The sequence below is a fragment of the Chroicocephalus ridibundus genome, chromosome 8 (assembly GCF_963924245.1).
Source record: "Chroicocephalus ridibundus chromosome 8, bChrRid1.1, whole genome shotgun sequence".
Classification (NCBI taxonomy): Eukaryota; Metazoa; Chordata; class Aves; order Charadriiformes; family Laridae; genus Chroicocephalus; species Chroicocephalus ridibundus.
In genome coordinates this window covers 20889601-20912696 of record NC_086291.1, presented here as the reverse complement: position 1 = coordinate 20912696, position 23096 = coordinate 20889601, and the positions used below count along the sequence as shown (strand labels likewise).

Genomic DNA, 23096 nt, shown 5'->3' with positions numbered 1-23096 from the left:
TGCCGTTGGACCTGAGCTCAGGAGTAGAAGAGGGACGGGGGAGGAGGGGTTGTTTCTGGGTTGAGAGGGTAATTGAATTGCCAGACTCAATGAGCCTTGAGCCTCTTTGAGAAAAAAAGATGTCACTTAGGCTGTATTGTGTTAGCTGCTGTGACTCAGTAGAGTTTAGGCCACAACTTCCATTCTCTTTTTTCATACAAACTGGATTATAACTCCACTTTATAAAGGTACAATCTATTCTATTGTGTCTTCCCAGTCAGTGTTTCTCAGTTCATACAGACCTCTAGCAATTGTGTCTCCCACCAGACTTCAAATTCACCATGTGCACATTACTACTTTTGTTTCTAAGCATCAGACGGTGGCAAACAAGTATTCTGACTTCCAGCTGTCCTCTCTTTAAATACAGCCTTCACATTGTAAAGTGTATATTCCTTGTTTTATAATGTACAAGTGCCATCTTAGTTATTGCCTTCTTTAAAGAGAAAAAACATTAAGGAAAAAAATGTGTTCAGCTGCTGCAGGAGAAAGCTTTGGCTCCCTACCCCTGAACGAATACCAGGAGGGATTTTAGGATTTTATGCCCTCCTTTCCCTGTCTTGATATGTCAAAGCAAGAAGGACTTGGTAAAATGGAGCGCCAGCACCTGTCATCGTTTAGGGCTGGCAGCAGCAAATATTGTACAGCAGCAGAAAATCCTACAGCTTCCCAGAAGCGGCTCTCAGCCTGTCCAGCTTTCCTCCTGTTAAGCAGAAGTGTGTGCCAGAGGAAGCTGCCTTTTAGAAAGCAACAGCTGCTCACATGCTCTACCTTTGTAATGTTCGGTGAGATGGTCTGGGAGCTTTTTGTTATCAGGCACCTTTATGGATGAGTAGTCGCATTGAAAAACAACTGTTGGTGCAGTTTAGGAGTGGGGATATTAAGTTGTGTTACATGGCACAGGGTAAGGAGTGACTCAGCCTTTATAGTTTGAGTCTATAATGAAGAATTGGGGGTGCAGAAGTATATTTTGTGTTATCGTTACTCAAAAATTATACTTTGTCCCTGCAGCCCTCTGTTACTAGCTCTCACATTTTTATCTCAAGCCTTGCAGTATTACAATGATTCAACAGTTTTCTCCTTCTTCAGAAAGACCGTCTTGTTGCATATCCCTTAATAATAAACTGGTCTGAGCTGACATGTCAGCCTTTTTCTAAGAGATTTTGTAGGTGGATGTAAGCCTTCTCATGGCCAGCATTTAAAAAAAAAACCACCAAAAACCAACCACAAACAAAAACAACCAGAAAACAAAAAAAAACCCAAACCAACAACGCCATGCTGCCCTCTGGGTAAAAGTTGTCCCTGGACTGTGCAGAATGCCGGCATGGAAATGGGGGAGAGAGAATTGAATGCCAGGAACAGTATAGAGGAAACTGTGGAACACAAGCGTAAGTTTTAGGATTTCAGAAGAATGTTTAGGGTTAAATGAAACCAAGGGAAATGTGTGGGCTTTTTTCAAGAGAGAAATTTGTTTTTTCAAGGGAGAAATGGGAAAGGGAACAAACTGGAAGACAGAGACGGATACCAAGGGATAAGGGCGAATCTGAAGTTAGGGAGATTGAGGGAGTAGAGGAAAAAATGTTTGTGATAATATAGTGGAAATGAGAAAGAAGGAAATGTGGGTAGACAAAGGAAGGCAGGAGACAAAAAGCTGTGGGATCATTAAGAGAAAATGAAATGAAGAAAAGATTGTAAGGGAGAAAGGGTGGTGAGAGACATAGGATGATGACAGGTGAGAGAAGCAGAATGATGGTTTTTCTGTGCCAGAGGAACTCTGAGTAAATTAACAAAGGACATCTATATGCCATTGCAAAGACTGTAGAAAATCATGAGTCACAGTTCATATGTAAAATACTGTAAGTGGGATATTGTTAATACAATGAAGGATTGTGGAAGTCAGAAAGCTGCTAGCTGATTGGTAATAATTATATACAGATATGCATCACAATTAATCTTTAAGTACTACTTTGAGGCCCCAGGTTTTTGAAAGTGCTGTTTCGTTCAGCTTTCTCTGTTAATCTTTGTATATTTCAGGTCACTAAATGCAAAAAAACATCTAAAAGAAAAAGTAGTAATGGTGTTAAATTGATGCACTTGAAACAGTGACTTTTCTTGAGATGTCTGTTTGTACTTAGTGTAATGGAATGGCTGACAGCTGGTTTCAGTTGCCATAGTGTAATTATGTAGAATAGACTTTTGCGATGACACTATGTCAATTAAGGAATCTCTCACATTCTAGACTACAAAGGACAAAATGACAGTACAAGATATTTCTTCCGTTCTTTTTCATAAAAAGATAGTGACACTGTGTGAAATTACAGTCCTGTTATGATGACACAAGTCAAATGATGTGAAAGATTTCTGGATTGATTAAAAATCATCAGCATTATAATATAGAATATGTATGATTTGATAAGTTGCTGTTATGTTTTGTTCATTCTTCTTCAGAAGATATTTGGGGGGGGCTGACAGACTGGGGGCGTTTCTTGTTATATTTGAACTGGTGTGTGTCAATGTGAAAAATGCTACTTATATAACAACGTACTTTAAATAGTGGCTCTTCGATATGTGAAAATATTTTAATCCAATACATCTTGAGTAAGTTTTAAAGCCATTGCAGAACATGAACTAGGAAAGGAGGAGGTGATATTTTCCCATATTTTTGCTATGTCTCCCTTTTTTTAAACCAAACCCAGATGAAAAGGGAATTAATGCTTTTTTCTTCTTTTCTTTTAAAGTATTTCCTCTGTCCCAAAACCCTGATGAAGTCAGTGTGTTCATTTTTAATACACAAAGCATAATAATGCATGTTCTTCATTGTTTTTGAGAAAACGGCAATATCAAAACACCCTGATGCATAATGAATTTATATAAAATGCCCTTGAACTGAATTGAAAGAAAAGATGCTATAAGCATTTCCTGATAGTAAATGCAATTTCTTCTGGTCTCTCAGTATTGATCCTATGTGTTTTAATAGTTTTTTTTTCAAGTAAAAAACAGTCTCATTTGCATGCAAATTACATAATGCTTCCAAATGATACATGTGGAGATCCTCCTCTGCCTGGTTTCCACTGATTATTGATGTCTGTTTAAGGCTTGTTTTTGTTCCCCGTGTTAGCAATGTAGTATTTATTGACGTTTTGATGTAGGAAACCGCAAAACATCCTATCCAGTTAGATTAATTTATTTCTATGAAAGTGCACAGGAAAAAAGATTCTATGAACAAAGGCATGAGCAGACATTTATCTCATTAAAAAATTCAGAAACATTCTAGTTTTAGACTTGCTTCCTCTGTGACGTCTGTAAGAAACTAGCCATCTGAGTCATCTTATTATTTCGGCATCTGAAAAAATTACTCCAAACTGTTAAGGTAGCTTGTATCATTCCATGCCCTGGAGTAACTTTGTCATTTTAATATGGCCAGCCGCCCTTTAATTCTGATCCTTTCTCGTGTACAACATGTGGTGTGTAGTTACCAGCTCGCCAGGTCTGCAGCTCGTGTCTATATTTGTGTGCAGCCTCATGTCTATTGTGTGTGTCACAAACCCCTGGTTTTGTGAAATAAAAGCAATCATTATTTGCTTATAAAATGTGAATATTCTATGAATATTTTACCTTTAATGTCACTGGTAAATTTATTGATCATTAGTACACGTTTTCAGCTTGAAAAAAAAGTTATGTAAGCACAAAGCATTCATGTAACTAAACATTTAAGATACTGTACATAGACTACAGTACCTATACTGTCAGCTCTCATTTATTACTGTAGCAACACAATGGCTTGCAGTTTGGTAACACAGTTTGTATAACACCACGTAGTGTAACTTACTAGACTATACTGTATTTCCCTGCCAGTTTTTGTCAAGTATTGGAAAACATTTTTTCTAATCATGTTTATATGTTAGCTAATAAATCAACACAGTAAAGGCAGGATAAATGATTAAGTAGAATGGAAGGATAAAGAGATGAAGCAACTCAGAGCCGGGCTCCTGAAGTCCTGCCCATAGCCCAGTCGCCGTGCTGGACTGTGCCCCGGCTATCAGGAAGGCTGCAGGTGGGCTTGCTCTCGAGCCACTGCACGGAGTCATGGTAGCAGCACGTGGCTGTATCCTTTCACTGGTAGTGGACAATATCGATGGCAATAGGAACAGTGGTTACACTGGTGCTGTAGAAGGTGGAAGAGGAGAGTTAGGGAACTGCAGCTCTTCTGTGAGTATGTTTTAAGTTTACCAATGGTAAAATTGTCACAGGGTGACTTTTTGTTGGCAGACAGGGAAACCAAGGCAGCATTGAACGTGTACTTCCCTTTCATATTTAGAGGTGTCCACTTCAGCACACTTGGAGCACACTAGTGCAGAAGAGCTGCTGCTCCCAAAGAGAAGTGGAATACTTTCGACTTTGGATGTGACTGTCTTTTAATTTGTCATTAAAATTTTTTTCAGGTGTTAAGACTAGGAGATATATGCTCTTTGATACAGTTTATCTAATGTCTTAATATTTCGCATGGTCACATATATCTTTTGTTACTCTTATTTGAAGAGGACAGCAGCAACTCATGATCGTGACAGCAATATCTCAAAACTTCACAAAGCAGGACCCTGCCTTCATATACTCGATTGCGTTTCCTCTAAATTAAGAGTCCAGCAGCAGTTAGTCTTACGCCCATTAGGACTTCAGTCCCAGACTCCTCTTTACCAAACTCTGGCATGATGTTCTGAGACTGGTTTCCCTAGATATCCCCTCAATAAGCCATGATCTCAGTCCTATACCCACAATGACCCTGGTCCCACGTCTCTGAAGTCACTGGCTACTTTAACATACCCTGTCTTTCTGTAGCATACATAGCTGTGCCCAAAGTTTGGTTTGAGCTTGCAAAACATGTAAAATGTGCCAGCTGTGTTGACGCTGCCTGTAGTGGCATAGCTAAAGTGTGAGGATATCCTTTACAGAGATGCATTAAAATTAATTTTAAAAAGGAATAGCTTAACAGTTTTGCATTCTTGGCATAATAACTAGCGCTGTATATCGATTTTAATTGTAAAGCCTAAAAATGTAGGAAATCCTTAATGAAGTTACTTAAATGGAAATGCACATTGTTGTAATTGTTTCCATTGAACCGGAGTTGAAGATAAATAATAAATAATAATCCTGGACAACACAGGAAGGGAGAATATAACTCTCATATGTAGTGAAATATCAAACTGAACAAAAATTCTTCGAAAACCATTTTGTCTGAGTTAGTGAGAAAACTCCTCGCTACTAGTTTGTAATTATTCCTTTAGGGTGGAAAAAAGGAATGGCTAGATGTAATTGCCTGGGGAACAGACATCTAGTGCCACTTAAGATGCTGTAGGGTATGTAGGCTGGTCTGCGAGTGCTGCTTCAGAAAGATGTGGGTCTCCTGCATTGATTATGTCACCTCTGGTGTCTGCGTGGTTATCGATGTAAGCAGAGAACATGCACTCGCAGCCCAGAAGGCTAACCGTATCCTGGGCTGCATCACAAGAAGCGTGGCCATCAGGTCAAGGGAGGTGATTCTGCCCCTCTACTCCACTCTGGCGAGACCCCACCTGGAGTCCTGCATCCAGCTCTGGAGCCCTCAGCACAGGAGGACCTGTTGGGAGCAGGTTCAGTGGAGGACCACAAAAATGATCAGAAGGATGGAGCACCTCTCTTATGAGGACAGGCTGAGGGACTTGGGGTTGTTCAGCCTGGAGAAGAGAAGGCTCCAGGGAGACCTTATTGTGGCCTTTCAGTACCTAAAGGAGGCTTATAAGAAATATGGGGAAAGACTTTTTAGCAGGGCTTGTGATAGGACAAGGGGTAATGGCTTTAAACTAAAAGAGGGAAGACTTGGACTAGATGTGAAGACGAGTTTTTTTTACAATGAGGGTGGTGAAAGGCCAGGTTGGATGGGGCTTTGAGCAACCTGATCTAGTTGAAGATATCCCTGCTGATTGCAGGGGTGGGTTAGACCAAATGGCCTTTAAAGGTCCCTTCCAACCCAAACTATTCTGTGTGTCATCTTCAGTATAACTAGACTGCTGTGTTTTGCTGCTGAATTGAACTTACAGTGTCTTCACTGGCTGTTTTTAGCCGCTCTAACAATCTCTAGCATATCAAAATAGTATCATTCATCTGGAAGAGCAAAAATATTTGCTAATACGTACAACTTCTGTTTAACTAATACTTCTTTACATTGGAATAAAAGTGAATTGAGGGATGATAAAGTGCGTTATCGGTCACTGCAGACAAAATAGTTGAAAGTTCTCCTGCAACAGTTGTGTAAAGGGATTGCCTTTTCAGCCAGGATTAGAATATCAATGGATTTTAATAGTGTCTAAGAAAATCTTATGAAAGTACACCCAGGTAGCTTGCTTGTGTTTCCAGGCGATGAGCAGGGGCTCAGGCAGCAGTAGACCAGCATCTGTAAGCAAAAGGTCCAGTTACGTCTAAAAATACATTTCTTAAACATTGTCACTCTCTTGGGGATCTCTAGCTGTGTTTCTAACACCTGGTTTAACTTCAAGAATTTTATGCTCAGTCTTTTAATATGCCTTTGGTGAATTTGAACTTCCCAAACCAACGTGTTGTTACCCGTTGTTTGTTATATTGTCAGATCTTGACACTGTTCTTTTTATTCGTAACTGGATTCTTGCTCTGTGTGGCATAGCATTCACTTTTAATAAACACTTGTGTGTACATTAGCCTACTTGACAGACAGTAAGCCACAGGCATTGCATAGGGTCTGCTGTGACCAAGTACTTCGTGTTGTTTGAACGCTACATCTTCTGGCTGTTCCGAGCCAGCTGTCCTGCGACCGAAAGGTAAAGATACTTGTTATAAAAAAACAGTTTCATGTTCATGATGATTATTGAAGATTAGATATTGGAAGAGGTGGTGGAAGAGGAAGGAGATATTTTTTAATCTCTCGTTATTGCTAGCTTGGAGAAAGCTGGAATGAGATCCCAGCGTTAATTCCTCACTGAAGAAACTTTTGTGGAACCTCAGCCATGTGCTAATTCGAAGGGGTTCTGTATTGTCTTCTGGCCCTTAAAGGAAACTCTAGTATTAACCCATCTTCATGGACTTTCCTTCGTGAAGCTTTTAGAGTGGGTGGGAGGAGTGGTAAAACGAAATAACTGGAATCTATGATTAAGTAAACTTCTATGTTGACTATACAGAAGAAAAGATAGGATGTGAACAGTTTGGTTTAATTTCACCATAGTTTCATAAGTGTAAATGTAATGTAAATGCGGAACTTCAGTTCACTCTTGCCATTTCCTTTGATGCTCCTTCTTAAGTGAAATTATCCAGTCTAAAAAACTTGTTTTCTCATGCGTCAGGCACTGGGAGCTTGCTAATGTCCATTCCTTAGATTTTTATTATGGAAAGAAATCTTGCTAGCTCTCATGTATCAGGAAACTGTTCCTTTTCTGAAGACGTGCACTGAATATTGAGAAGCTGTGAAACTGTGAATAGTACATAACTTCTTTAATCAGTTGCCTGGTTTGCTATTTAGAGAAACAGGAAAATAAGTGTTTGCCCTGATCGGTATAAGGTCGAGGAAAAACAGTTCAAAAAAGAATTCAGCAGTGCAATATCTACAGGTAGCTACATAGGAAACCTTCTCCTCTTCTCATCACGGGTCTGGGACAATTGGCACTACTGATCTGGTGTGAAGGACAGGCATGTCCGCAGAGATGGTGTGCAGAGATGTGCAAAATAAGCTTTTCATTCTCTGTGTCATAAAGAACTGATAATCTGACTGACACTTCCTGGTCAGACCTCCTACAAGGGTTACAACTCAGCTGCCACCCAATTGACCTAGAAATGGAGAAAGTATTTAGAAGTACATAATGCAGACACAGTACTTTCCGAATGTAGATTTGTTAAGCCACTAAAAATGCAGCAACCACCTTAGACTGAAGATGCTTTTAACTATTTTGCAAGCTAAAAAAAAAAGTTTTATCTTTTGCATAATCAACAATTTTGCTGACTTTCTTTCCAGTGCCTTTCACATAATGCTGTATAACACGTTGGTATATTTAAATAATGTCAGTGTTATTTAACATATTTATATTTATATTTTATTCTACTATCTAGTTAAAGAAGAAGTATTTTGTATTTTTTCTTGAATTTTTGAATTTTTGCTTCCTTGGTATATGACTCTCTCTTTTTTTTTCTTCTTTTTTTTCTATGTTTTTTTTCTTTTTCCTTCAGAACTACTATGGAGCTGCCAAAATGATTCTTTCTGACAATCCACTTGGCCTGACATGCGGAATGGTGTGTCCAACATCAGATCTCTGTGTTGGTGGCTGCAATTTGTATGCCACTGAGGAGGGACCAATTAATATTGGTGGATTGCAGCAGTTTGCTACTGAGGTAGGACTTGTAAATGTGTTAAATTCTTTGTATGTGCCAATGAGCATTGTCTAAGTGTTTACCTTTGTTAATAATTTGTTTAAAAAAAAGTTGGTACTAATAAAATAAAGGCGTAGGAAGTTAGAATAATTATCCTTTTTCTTACAGCACATTCAGAAACTTAGAAATGCTTTCATAATGCAATACTTTGTAGGAACATAAGGAACATTATTTGTGAACAAGATGACTCTTTAGAAACACTAGGCGTTGAGACAATTTGTTTTATAATGAAAGATTTATCTAAGCCAGGTGAAATTGTGGATGTTACTGAAGTAGGCTGCATAAGGCAAAACATCAAGCGCACCTGCCTCTGTAGCTGCATGTAAGGAGGCGTAGAACTGTTCTGGGCACAGGGTAGATTTTATAGCACAATTACTGCGCATTTGCACCGGCTTCAGGGCAAAGGAAAAGCTGCAAGTGATTTAGACTTTTTACTGTACTGTTTTCCCAAAACTAAGTAAATAAGTAGTTTCAGGTTGACCTGAAATATATGTCTATGTGCGTCTATCTAGATAAATACAGATGCGCACACATGCGCTTATGTGTAAATGTATTAGTTCATAAAAGTATGTGTATATTTTGGCTACTGAAGCAAAGGTGGTTACTTGCTGCTTGATGTTAGGAAGACTTCTCAAGGGTTTCTGTTCAAGTGCACGTGCATTATTTGTGACTATATAATTTCAATGCTCCAATTTCCATCTGAAGAAAGACGAAGGCTACTGCTCATTTGTTAACTTCCGTTGACGGCATGGAGAATTTGTACGAAAGTCATGGTCTCAGCTGGCACTTCATCTGATCTGTCTGCAGTATCTTTGGGTAAAAATTGTGACTTTGGTCTCTGTAAAAGTGAGGAAGTTGTGGCTGTAGAAAAGAAGCCATATGCACGTGTGAAGATGGCACATTTCTATACAGTCCTTAACTAATGAACATGTCCCTCTTCTGTATCTTGAGCCATTTGGCTGATCATATTTACAAACATACGATGAAATTCCAGTCACCTTTACAAAGCCTGAGAAAAAAAAGTTTGTAGGACAGACCGAAATAGAAATGCGAATCAATCTGGAAGTAACAGATGATATGTCTGGAAGGCCAATTTTTTTCCTCTGCTGTCATTCATAGATTTCACACCCTCTTCTCAATGGCTGTGGGTCATGATTCGATGAGCAAACGTTCCTACCTGCTGCAGTTCTTCTCTTTTTACCTGTTTGTATCTCTCCTTTCTTCTCTCCAGGAGACTTGTAAACCTTCTGGAGCAACTGCTAAACTTTTCTGCGATCTGTTGTTGAACCTTCTCTCCCCTCTGTCATTTAAGTAGTTATCCACTTCAGTTTTCTTGAGATTTGAACATACAAGCGTAAGAATCAGTACAGTTTGGACCAAAGTTCTCATTTACAGGATGAGGTTAGAGACACTGAACTGTATTTGTTCTACATGTATGTTCAGCAGTTGAGTTTTATCGATCAAGAGGCAATTTTATTAGCTTTTCTTCTAATGGCCTTTATTCCTTGTATGTAAAAAACTTCATATTTGTTGCAAAGCAGAAGACTTTTTTTTTTTCTTAAAAAGACAAAAACCCCACAAACAAAAAGAAAAAAAAGAGAGATTAAACAGTTGTCAAGTAGATGATAAATACAATGGTGAAATATTACTGTTTAGGAACCAAATGCAAGTAATATCTTTTAAAACTTGATTTGTGTCTCCTTTTAGCCCTAATGCCTTGATTAATAGAGAAGAATTATAGCTTGATAGATAATGCTAAATATCTGTCATTTTTCTTCAAAAATCTTTAGAAATCTATTAAAAAAGCTCAGTGCTAGCACAATGATTGATAGGAAAACTGCAGAGAGGATGAATAGCTCAGAATGGCTTTGCTCCTAATGTTTCAAGTTTGTTTGAAGTGATATTAGTGTCAAGAGTTCGAACAAAATAAAATTGTTATACAGTTCTATTTAGCACGCTAACAAAAATAACATTTCAGTAATTTTTATTATCCTTAATATTTTTATAGTGTAGTTGTTAATAACATTTAGATTTACTGCTGTTTAACAAAGAGTTTGTATGTATCGTAGTACTCATAATTAGTAATAACAGGCAGTCACTTTTGTAATTAAAACTTCTTTTAGCTTTCATTCAGTTAAATTTTACTAAGAAAGTATGTATAGTTGAAAAAAAATATAACGGTATGAGTGCTTCCAAGTAACAATCATTATAAACATATAGATTAAAATACTGAAGAAAATCGTAAGGTACTACTGCTCATACAAAAATTGGCCCAGATACCGCAAGTGAAGTGTGTTCCAAGCTTTACCTATATGAGTAACTTAGCAAATTGTGTAATTTAGGTGTGCAACATGTGTTACTCTTAATGAGAGCTGCGTGGTAATTCTCATGCACTGTGTAATAGTTTTTCCCACAGGGCCTTATTTACTGAAAACTCCATTGTGCATAAAGCCACTTTTAGACTTTTTTTCCTTGGAATTAGTCTGAGGATCTTAAACTTGATGCATTAGGAGAGCGAGCGATAACAAAAAGCCACAACTGCTAGCTGAGATAAAAGATAAAATTGCAGTAAAGCAGGAATGTGGGTTTAAAATGGAAAATATATGGGTATGACGTATGCCCCTTTGTGCTTCTGAACAATGACTGATCATCTGTTCATACTGCAGATAAAACTCCCTAATTGTGAAATATTTGTCTTGCATACGGTAGAAAAAAAGATATGGCACCTTACCCCTCCTGAATTTTCCTTCTGCCCTTCCATATAGCTTTGTAACTATGTTAGGCTTATTCTCAAAGTAAATTGTAATCCAGTCTGAAAAAATGCGTATTTTGAAAATTAAATGTTCAAGTGGAAAAAAAAAAGGGAAATGTCCATTTATATTTGTGATGTAGAATGTGTATACTGGGATGCAGTTACCACGGTAACTGTTGCATCTAGAGAATAACATGGAGTAAAAGCTCAGTATTATAAATGATGAGTGTCAAGCGCAGGTTACACCTGCGACTGCACAGGTCAAAATTATATTAATGTCTTTATCTGCCTCCTTTGCCCAAGTATTTAGAATCAGGAAACATCTCTGGGTTTGGAACACAAGTTCAGTGAAAATATACTGAGATCGCAGTGGCAATACATGCAGGCATGAGCTATATCACTGTCAGTCCCACAAAATAAACTAAAATTACTGGTTACTCAAGTAGAAGTTTGTAAGCTTGAGTAAAAAAGAAGTGTGATCTATTACATTGTCTGTTGTAGTATTAGTAAGAAGCCCTCAAAATCTTACATTTCTGGATAGACATTACTGAATCTAAAGGTTCTCCTGTGTTTCTAGTTAATCATTCTGAATGGAGCAGCACAAGCTAAATAGAAAATATATTATTTTAATCACTGCATACTAGATTTAAATACTAGATCATTTAATACTGTGACTCTTGTGCCAGCTACAGTTCTGGTGATTTGTTCCTCTCTGGAGATATCTTCTGGCTGCTGTTGCAGCAGAAAGAAATTGGAAAAGGAAACTTGATATGTTTTTTTCCTAAAAGATGCATTGCAGGTGCTAGCCTGCTGTTACCCTAGGGGCAGCTCAGCAGAGCGCCTGGTCTGGGAGGTGGGCTGTGGTGAGGGTCCCCCTCTGAGTGCTGAACCTCCCTTCAACACCAACCCACCACGGGCAAGGAAGCAGCGGCTGCCCAGAGGGATTGCTGTGCTGAACCCTTGGGCTCAGGGTCCCTCTTTTAATTGCATATTGACAGCTCTGGTCAGTCGTAGCCTGGGTGGGGGGAGAAGGTGGTTCTCATGGAGCTGCAGCGCCTGCAGTTGGATGGCCTTGGGGTGTCTGCCTGAGCCCCTCACCGTCGCCAGCTCGGATGGCCGCACTGCATCATCAGAGGAAGTTTGCTCTGGGGAACTTAAGACGACAGGACAAACAGAAAGAAAACTCTATTTGTCTGCATGAATTTTTATTTTAACACATCTTTAGGTTATTTTCTCTTTTAAGTCATGTTAAAATCTCTACTAATCCATTATAAAATTTTAGGCCTGTCTGAAAGGGGTCATGTAGCCTTCTATAGTAGTTCAGGGGATGAATCTGAGGACTTCTGATTTCTCAGACCAATGCTGAAAGACTTGCTGATATTTGGACAAGTTAGACAAACTTCTTTAGAGCATGTTTGACAGACATGAAACGCTCTTTGTGTTTTTTAAGGCCATTTACATTAATGTTCCTATGTCCTTTTTAGTGGTGGGATTCATGAAATGTTGAGGTATAGACTCTGCAATGTCTGAGATCCATGGGTTTTCTTAGTACTGGGATAATATTAACATATAGTTATTATGTAGGTTTGAAAAGTCTTTAATGAGACGCTTTAGGCCCTAATTTTGTCAATGCTCATCTACTTGCATAAAAGTTTGCAGTGCTACTTTAGCTGTTAACTTATGGAGGGAGGATCAACAAGTTTTCATAACTAGCTCATGTTTGTGGAAAAAACACTCCCTGTACATCCTGTGCTATCCATTGCAATTAAATGAAATTAATTGTGTGATCATGTATTTTGACAACTTGAAGAAGATTACTGTGCATGCAGTTTGCTTAATTTTTTATTAAAATCTGTGCAGAATATTATCTTCTCCTTTAAATATTGAACTGCCCCATATTAATGTAAACCAACCTACAGATAAATATCCATGGAAACCAGTGGGAAAGTGTGAAACTAATACACACAGTTCCCAAATGTTACTGATTTCATCGCTGATATTTTTCTTTCTGTACACTAGCAAAATCTGATAATAATTCAGAATATACTAATAAGTTTCACACTAAAATAAATTCAAGCTAGATGCTAATGTCTACGTCAGTAGCTGTTTGGTATCTCATCATCTTCGTGAAGGATATTTAATGGCAAACCTGACTGATAAACTTATTTCTATCCCCTTTTAAGCATGGAAGCAAGCATTATGCCTCAAGAATACAACGGATTTAGTTATGAAGTTGAAAATGATGTTACTAAAAGATTAAATTTTCCCACTGCCCCTTCTATTTTCCTCATTATTTCGTATTACTTAAGAAATGTGACCTTCTGTGTATGTCTTGGAGACTACCAAGTATGCTTTTTAGCATCCTGTCTTGTTTCATAGAATTAGGGAAAAGCTTTTTTATATTTTGACATTGAGGTTAAACTTTCAGTCTATTTACTGTTTTATTGGACACATTCTTTGTCATAGTCCAAAGATAATTTTAAATGAATGTGAATTAGAGTAACACTGTCTGACCATATTTGAATGCTTCAGATAGGTGGAGAAGGGTATCTACAGTATATTCCTCTTAGAAAAATTCTGATCAGAAAACTCAAAAGTGACTGAAGTGAGTTACTTTAATTTATTCTAATTTATATAAAAACTGAGGTAATGATTCTGAATAACAGTTCTAACCTGCTCTAATGGTTTTAAATGTTTTAGATTCATTTAAATCATGCTTACTATGCCATAAAATGATTTTCATCAGGTTAGCAAAATGCATTTCTCTGAGTCACCTGCCACTCTCTGCCAAATGTCACATCTTTTCATCAAAACATGCTAATACTAGAGTCGTGTGGTGAAGAAAAGAACCAGAATTATATTACATGAGGAGAACAATAAGCTTTTCCCTGTTTCCATTGTGAAAACCAGCTAAAGTGAGTTGGCTAAAACTTTCCAGGAAAATTAAACTTGAATCAGATGCTCAGCAATTGAAACCACCGTAGTTTGCTTAAGTGGGAAATATTGTGGAACCTTAATACAAACTTGTGTTTGCATACAGAGCCTGGAATTACGCTCTTTGTCGAGCATACTGAATATTTTGGAACTGCAGTGAAAGTATGTTTGATTTACAGGGGAGAACAACCCCCCAGATTTCACACTGGAGAGAACATTGGGCAAGTGCGCTCACACCTTTACATGCTAAAGTAATGCAAATAGGGAAACTGTAATATGTTATAAATAATTGAATCAAGAGAGAATTTATTTTGGTTGTTGGAACTTTAGCAGAATAGATTGGCTGTTTTGGTTTGGTCAAGTTGTATCTCACTTGAGGACAAAGTTTGCATAATTTTTTCGTAAAGTGGTATATCCTTTCTATGGGCCCTGATGGGCACGGAAGCCTAAGAAGTGGATGGAATCTGTGTGGGTTTAGTTTGAATGGGCCCTGGATGGTGAAGTAATGATGATTGCATACTATCTGATAAAAAGGTAAAGAATAAATGCCCAGCGTTACTAATGTCTATTAATAATATATCTAATCTCTTTTGTTTGTCTATGAGACAGAGCCAGAAGGAAGGACAGACGTGGGGCTGATGTCTTTCATGTCAGTCTTTCCACTGAGAGATTCAGCTTTAAAATTCATTATTTGGTCTCATTTTCCTGAGTGGGTCTTGGTTAAAAAGGACTGCAACACAAGAGAAAATCTCCATCCAAACAAAAATGAAACCATCTTTTTGAAGGGAAGGTGGATAAGAAAGGCAATTATATTAAACTTTACTTGCATCCTGACCACAGTCTGAGCAGATTAAAATGGGAGAGGACAGTTGCGTGTAACGTGGCATTGAACACTTGCTTGCAAAGTAGTCATCTCTGCACACCAAAGGGTTTGTACAGAAGAATTCAGTGATATTTAATTAGGTGAATTACAGTGTAGGGAAACTTCACCATGAGGTGAGTGAAAATCTTTTGAAATGCATTGAAGCAGTTTGCTATTTTCACACAGTTACCCTGCCAGCCTTAATATGCAAAACTGCCACTGAATTCCAGATGGCAAGATATCACCGCACAAGCTGGCTGTGCTGCATAAAGACAGTTTCACCCTGTTTGCAAATAGGCAGAATTAAAGTTGACCATTCAGCCTGAACTACTAGGATAATCCTGCATGAGTGCTTGGTTTCTGAAGCTTAACACCGCACTATAGTAGCGTGGCACTTTAGTATAACGTTTAGTTGAAGGGTGTGGCTATTCAATAATAAATATAAAAATAATTATGTTAACAATAAAGTAAATTTAGTGATAAATTTATTAAGCATATGCATATTCATAATGCTCACCATAGAAATTAAATACGCAAGTTATATAATTTGTCTTACTGAGTAGCCTTCTAAAACAATTGTATGAGACTAATGGAAATTTGGTATCATTCAAGCCATTTCTGTGTGAATGTAACAAAGCACACATTTTAGAAATACTGCATTTTGGTTATCACAGTCTAGTTTCACGGTACAATATAAGCTTTTCAGCCTGTGAAATCCATTAATAACCACATTAAACCTTCCCATATTGTATGAATTGTCAGGTTTAAATGATTCTTTTTTTAAAACAATTGTGTGTCTCTTGCTTCTTGCAGTTTGTTAAAATGCTATGTCAATTTACAAAGACTGGGGGAATTTGACACAGAAATTTTAGAGGGGGAAGGAACTAATCATTGGTTTACCTAGCATGAGTGCTCAAGTGCGCATGAAGAAAATGAACATTGATTCAAAATTTAAATTAAAAATTCTATTCACGAGTGGAATTGCCAAAGTTTAACTTGAAAAACCTTTGCTTCTCGAGTTCCAAGGAAAGTTAAAACTGTTCGTAAACGTGTTCAATAGCTTAAATATAATATTTATTAAGACAAATGACAATGTGTATATTTTAGAGGACTAGTTAGTACTTGTGGAACACAGTTCTGCATGAAATAGGTAGGGAACGATGTTGTCTTCTGGTAGTTTTTGAGGTGCAGCCCTGAAGTGTCTGAGAATCCCAGTGCAATGAACTCTCGTATCGTTGGTATAATATTGTGCCTCTGCTACAGAGATACACTCCTTGGATTAAATAGTTTCCCCCTAATTCCTAAAATAAAACGAAGATGTAACTATGTTCTTCCATGCTCCTAATCTTTAGTAGCCTGCAAGGGCTGAGTCTATTCTTTCCTTTTATAGGATATGCAAGATAGAGACTCTATTCCTTCCCCTACAATGTATGTAAATGCATAGGACAGCGAAGTGTAGCTCAATGAATGTAGAATATCTCTGCCTTAGCCTCTTACCTGTGTGCCTAAGCAAAGAGCTGATTTAATGCAAATATGAAATAAACTGTGTGACTTTGCAACTAGGTTAGGAGCCAATTGTGCTGGGTTCTGTTCTATACATAATAGCGGTCAGAGAGTGTCCCAAAATACTTTTAATAGTCATAGAATCATAGTCAAGACAGAATGGAGCAGCTCATCACCATTTTACACGTGAAGAATTGAGGCATAGGGAGAACAGAGTAACTTTCAGGTATGCCTACAACTTTTGGACACCTGATTAAAGAATGGAGAACATCTGAAAGAGATGAGTAACTAACATGAACTAAGTCCTATTAGAATTATTTAAGAGGAGGCATTTAAAGCGTGGGTTACCTTTGAAAATATAGCACCGAAGACTAGGGTTCCTAAAAAAAAATTCTCAAAACCACCTAAGATTGGTTACCTACCAACTCTAAAAAGTCAAGCCATTTATGATTTATGCAAGATCACACAAGATGTCTCTTGAAGAAGCAAAGCCTCTTTGCTGGCATTGCAATCCTTTGCATTATTCACAAAAAAACCTTTTCTAGTAGTAAGGATAATCTGAACATTGTTTGGAAGGAAATTCTCTGCCATCTGTCTGACTTTGTATTACTATTCTGTTATGGGTAATCTGGTTCCGTCTTCTCTGTAAAATTTACAGTAGTGAAAGATCTGACTTCAGACATTTTTAAGACAAAAAGAACCGTAGAAGGACCAAACCCTGCAACTACACTATCCTTCACAAATGCACATCATGTCATCTGGGAATACCTGTAATGTTATGAAGCGATCTGCAATAATACATCAATGATAAGTGACAGTACTAACTGTCATCATGTTTCATGCTTTCATCATGTTATTCATAACAAAATTTAAGGAGGGAATGTAAAGTCAGTAACCTGTTGAATGTATTGCTTTTCAGGTGTTCAAAGCTATGAATATTCCTCAGATCAGAAACCCTTCCTTACCTCCTCTAGAAGATATGCCTGAAGCCTATCACGTGAAGATAGCTCTCCTTGGTGCAGGACCTGCAAGTTTAAGTTGTGCTTCCTTTTTGGCTCGATTGGGCTATTCAAACATCACCATATTTGAAAAGCAGGAGTATGTCGGTGGCTTAAGGTAAAAAACAATGACAACAAAGCACTGTTTCCATTGATTGTAGAAAGCATAGCAAAAAGTATTGCGCAAATGTAATTGATATGCAATCCCTCTACCTTTACCAAAGCAAGTGAATAGAAAATTTCAGATCTGGAAAACTTATTTTTTATTTTAATAATTCGTCATTCAAGTTAAAATGGGTACAGTTACAGGCAAGCTTTAACTGAGATTGTTGGCTATCTCCTATATTCTCTTCAAATGACCTCTAAAATTCCAGGGTGCAATATTTATTATCAAATTAACATTTTTAGAAAATTTTGTCAGGAACTATTTTCCCTTGTCCAGAACTTTTCAAACAAGATGAAGTACTTGTAGCTCTATGTAGTGAAAGAATTAGTAGATCTTTAAAATGCTTTAGACAGATATTAAATTCATGGAGGATTTTAAATTTCAAATGCTTTCATGAACTACCTTATGCAAATAAAGGTGTTAGTGAATAAATCCATCATGTGTGCCTGGACTTCCAGCCTTAGTAAACCATACCATAAGAGTGAAGTAAAGCCCCTACAATTCTCAACCCTCAACAAATTGCAAATACACAAAGGAAGGTACCTTTGCAGTTTTCCTGAATGGTGAACACTTGGCTGACACTTGTATGGTGTCAGGTCCCCTACACTAGAAGATCAATTTTTACCACTGTAATAATAGCTGAGATCATATCTTATAAATTTTTTGGAATGCCTAAGTATAAGATAAAATATTTCAGGAGCTGAGTAGTAGATATCAACCCATTCAAAATAAAAATTAAATTTTATGTGTTGAAGATATGCTCACACTAAAGTGTTTACAAAAGAAAAAGTGGAAAGAAACAGAGAAAGAAGGGTGACACGCTCGCGTTTCTCACTGCAGCATCACTGAAATCAATAGACTTGACACCATTAATGAATTTGATCCATAATGTCATAACGTCAAATACTTGTTCAGTGCTCTGGAAGATAGAGAATCAGTGCTGGAGAAGTTGAACTGATTACTTGCATTTTTCCCAGTGAGGTTCAGAAGTATTCTACCTAATTATCAAGGTGTTAATACATAAGCATTTAACCGTGGAGCTGTTTTACTTGAACTGGTTGCCACAGAGGACTGCAAATTTAGTATATGAAATACCTATTCACCTGTTGAGTAGCACAATAAGTATCAGATTTAAAATCAGTTTTGTTGCTGTAAAGTAGTAAGAAATAATGAGATGTTTCCAACAATGAAGCCTTATTTGGTGATAGGTTAGACTCAGGTTGGACTCAGCAATATAATATGGTACTTTCTGCAGTTGCATGCAGTGCTGCAGATGCTCAGTTTGCATCTTGCATATTTGAAGCAACGTGATCTTAAGTTGCATCTGTTCTTCATGTTTTAAGCTGAATTTAAAATAAAGCTTAGTCTGTTTGTTACACTGCAAAAAGCCTTACAGTAAGTTTTGCCTGTTCTGTGCTGTTAGTATCCTTAATGGTCAAACAGTGCATTATAAAATGCATTTCTTTTTTCTGAGTCTTAAATACACATAGCAATCAAGGTCAAATTTTACTCCCATTCATTGTAGAAAGTTTCACATCTGGTTTAAGGGCATCAATTCCTTTTGTCCTTACTTTAATCTTGGAACAGAAGGGAGGCTGGCCTGTGGCAGCAATCATCCATTATTTCATTTGTAAGGCTTCACAGTACATCTTTTAACAAGTTTAGGTTATTGATGGGTGTGTTTTCAAGGCTTCATAAGCTATTGCAAATGGTTAACAAGACCAAATTAATTTTGTATTTGGAATCGGCTTGGAAGGGCAGTGCTTGTGCCCTTTTTAGTTTGCTCTGCCTTTTTCTAAGTGTTTTTACCTAGGATGTTCCTTCACATACATGTTGCATCATAGCTAACTTTAATAATATTGCAACACTAGAAAGGTGTCTAGTGATTGCAGTTCCTGTGGTGTGATATTTAAGCATAGCGTAAGTCTGTGGTTATCTGAGCATGTCTGAATTTTTCACATTCATGGGCAGGTTTTCCTACATTTCACCAGTTGCGTAAAATTTATGCTTTATAGTAGAGTAGGCATGAGCAGATCACGCTCTTGCTTAGAGGCCATGAACAAGCTTCACTGCTCATGCTCCTATCTATGCTACTGGTTTACAACATACCAAAATGTTTCTCTCACTAGGACAAAGGGGTGTCCCTTGAGCAAAAGTAATTTAGGATCACTGAGAAACACCAAGCACCTGCCCAAGCACCTCTAACTTGGACCAGATTTGAGGAAGAGGTGAATTTTTGGGACACTGTTCCCATCCACTGCATGCCTCCTGCACCTCTGCCCCATTTCCTTCTCCCCCTCTGTCTCTTCATTGGAGAGTCAGAGACTGTCTTTGGCTGCTGAAAGAAATTGTATCATCAGAATTATTGACTTCATAGTTGACTTTCATAAAATGCAGCCGGTAAATGTGGTAAATGTGTGTGCATGTGTCCCCACAGAACTGTGTGCATTTGTGTATGAACATATTTGTACATTTAGGGGTGTGTGTGTGTATATATATATATGTGGGTATACTCCACAGCACAAAACTGTAAGTAAATGTTTAATAAGAGAAAAAAATTGTTTACAAATTCTGACAGTGACATAACACAGCCAGTGCTGTTCTGTGTTCTTCTAAGACATCTCCATGTCTTCATGGAAATGACAGGCCTTCAACAAATATATAGGTGGCTTGGAAAATAGAAATTTCTGTTTTCTAATTAGATTTCTTTTTTGAATCTCTGTTGCATAATCATACTGATGTGTTAGTTTCTGCCTTGGACACCTTTTTACTTAGCATGACCTATGAAAGTTTTATTGTCATGACACATTTATTATATCTGATATTTAGAACACTTCATTGTACACTGGTCATGAAAGGTAAAAAAAGGGCAGTACTACAAATGATAAGGAGGAATTATCAAAACAATTAAAGTTGATGCAACTTGAAATAAATAAAAACTTTCTGGCTTGTCAAAGATAGATATTAAAGATGGTGTGGTCACTAACAACATGTAAAATAAAGCCACAGTGAATCTCTTGTGCCAGTGCTTTGTTATGGAAATTATAGATCCATTAATTTGAAAACAGATTGGACTGTATGATGCTTAGAAATATCTGGGGAGAGACTTTCACTTTTCTGTATAGTCAGTTTTTTTTCATCTTCATTGAACAAAAGTATCTAAAATAGAACAACACTGTGTTTACCTGTAATGTGTTTTACGATAGAGTTTTGGAACTGGCATAAGTACATGTCCTTTTGTCAGAGATAAAAAAGTCTGTACTAGTAGATATAAATGGAGATTCTATGCTGGCACTGCAGTTTTCCCGTACAGGAGACTTGTGATTCTGGGAACCTGAAGATGTCATTCCTAAACTTCCCCAGGAGGAAAAAATGCCAGGACGTCAAAAAACAGACTCGAAACCAAGAGCTGATAGAAAATTACCAACTGTCCATCCTGAAAGATCATAAAAAATTTATGAAGTAGAGATGGAGGAGGCTACAGATTTTTAATACCACTGCTCAAGATAGCATATGCAACACTTTTTAAAAAAATGTATGGGACATTTGATTCTTTCTTATTGGATAGCTTAACTGAATGATTGTTAGAAGATCACTTTGCTTTTAGTAGCCATGAGATCTTTTGTTAAATGGATGTCTTAAGTTTGTTTAGTGTTACATGTTCTGGTGAACAAAAGGAGTAGAGCTGAAGCTCTTTTGGACCCAAGCTTAACATGTGTTAAATGGTTACCTGCAAATGTGGGCAGGATTGGCCTCGAGGTATTGCCTTCTTGGCCTATATTTTTAGCATTGGGTGAATAATGCTGTTTTCTCACTCTAACAATTTAAAAATGCCAACAATCAAGCCTCAGCACATTTCCATTCATACACATGAAAATTAACTACAGTGTGTTATAACTATTGAATTTTTAAGAAATAAAAAAATCTTTTCTTCCTGATAGCTGGAAGTATTTCACAAGTGTTTTTATTTATTTTAGTACATCTGAAATCCCTCAGTTCCGATTGCCGTATGATGTGGTGAATTTTGAAGCCGAGCTTATGAAGGATCTTGGAGTGAAGGTAATGAAAAATATATCCTGCCTATATATAGCTCAAAGAAAAAAGAACAATAACTCTGCCAAAGATTAACAGCAAAATGTCATGCACATTAGTAAAGAACAATTAAAAGCTACGCTAGACAGAGGCAGGAAGATGCTTCCTCTTGCTCAGGGCATTTGTCTGTCTCCTGTCTGAATGCCACTAGTTTGGAAAAGGGCAATCAATAGTTCTCATCTGGCATGCCTGCATGTGATTAATTGTCTGTAAGAAACAAATTCCTAAATTGCTTTAGGGGTTCAATGTAGCTATTGGAATGATTTGATTTTTTTAATCGAGTTTTTTTCATGCAAGTTTGGCACTACTTAAAACATTCATATTTGATACTTCTCCTTTTGTTCCCTCTCCCTGAGTTTTTTTCTTAATGGTTTTTCATACAGTCTTGCATCCAAGTTAATTTTATAATAAAATGCATCAAATTAAACAAAGTGTTAACATGATCATCTATTATAAACAATAACAGTCATTCAACTTCTTGGAAAGCAATAGTTATGCATTATTCTGTTAAACAAATGTGTGTTGTTACAGATAATGGAACATTGCTTTATTGTTAATTTAGGGCTTGAGCTGAAGATTTAGATAGTATTTGCAATGGCTGCACAGTTTAATAGAAGTTACAAATGTAGAATGCATCACTGGATCAAGTTTTTGAGTACCAGGAGGGATAATATATTTTTAACATGATACTAAAGCATTCAGTGAAGCAAGAAATTCTTGGAATCTTCTGTGTTGGTCACATAGTAAAAGCAATAGGCTGTGGTCACAAGACCCAAGTGAGAACCTCATCCTGCCCAGGTTTTATAAAAATGCTGGTAAGATGTATGATAAGGCTTTAAATGCTACAGGTCTATTTTTCTACTCTAAAGATCCCTTTGCGACCCTTGAAAAGACTGACAGAATGGAGATTGAGTTAGGGATGGGGCTAAAAACAGAGCACTGAGACAATTTTCGACAAAATTGCTGGGCATAGGCTCCTGGGAACGCTCTGCCAAACTCAGTTCCCCAGGCCTTCCTGTTGTGACAAGGTTTCTAGAATAGACTCATAGAGCCACCACGTCATCTTGACCTGCAAGTCCTCTGGAGTTTTGAAGCGCAGCAGAGAATCTCAATGTAAATTTGCTTCTAAGTTGTGCCATTGGTTTGCAATTGACCCTTTGGCGAGCTGGTTAACCAAGTACCTTAACTTTATGCCTCTATAAGCTGGAAATATTTTCTGGTGTTTACTTAATGCATTTCAAATCTGTGGTGGAAGGTGCTGTATTGTGTAAATGCTCAGTAGTGCTGTTTATTCAAGTAATTCTACTGAAATTAGTAAGAATTAGTCAG

The 23096-nt window shown here is 37.4% G+C and overlaps 1 protein-coding gene across 3 annotated transcripts in view; it reads left to right on the top strand.

Annotated features, from left to right (window-relative positions):
- DPYD (dihydropyrimidine dehydrogenase) overlaps window positions 1-23096 on the top strand; it is a 365350-nt gene that overhangs the window by 103267 nt on the left and 238987 nt on the right. For all 3 annotated transcript variants that reach the window (XM_063344207.1, XM_063344208.1, XM_063344206.1), the window contains 3 exons: window positions 8260-8421; window positions 17431-17627; window positions 21653-21734. In XM_063344207.1, coding sequence (XP_063200277.1) covers window positions 8260-8421; window positions 17431-17627; window positions 21653-21734 — 441 coding nt within the window. The remainder of the gene's footprint in view (window positions 1-8259; window positions 8422-17430; window positions 17628-21652; window positions 21735-23096) is intronic.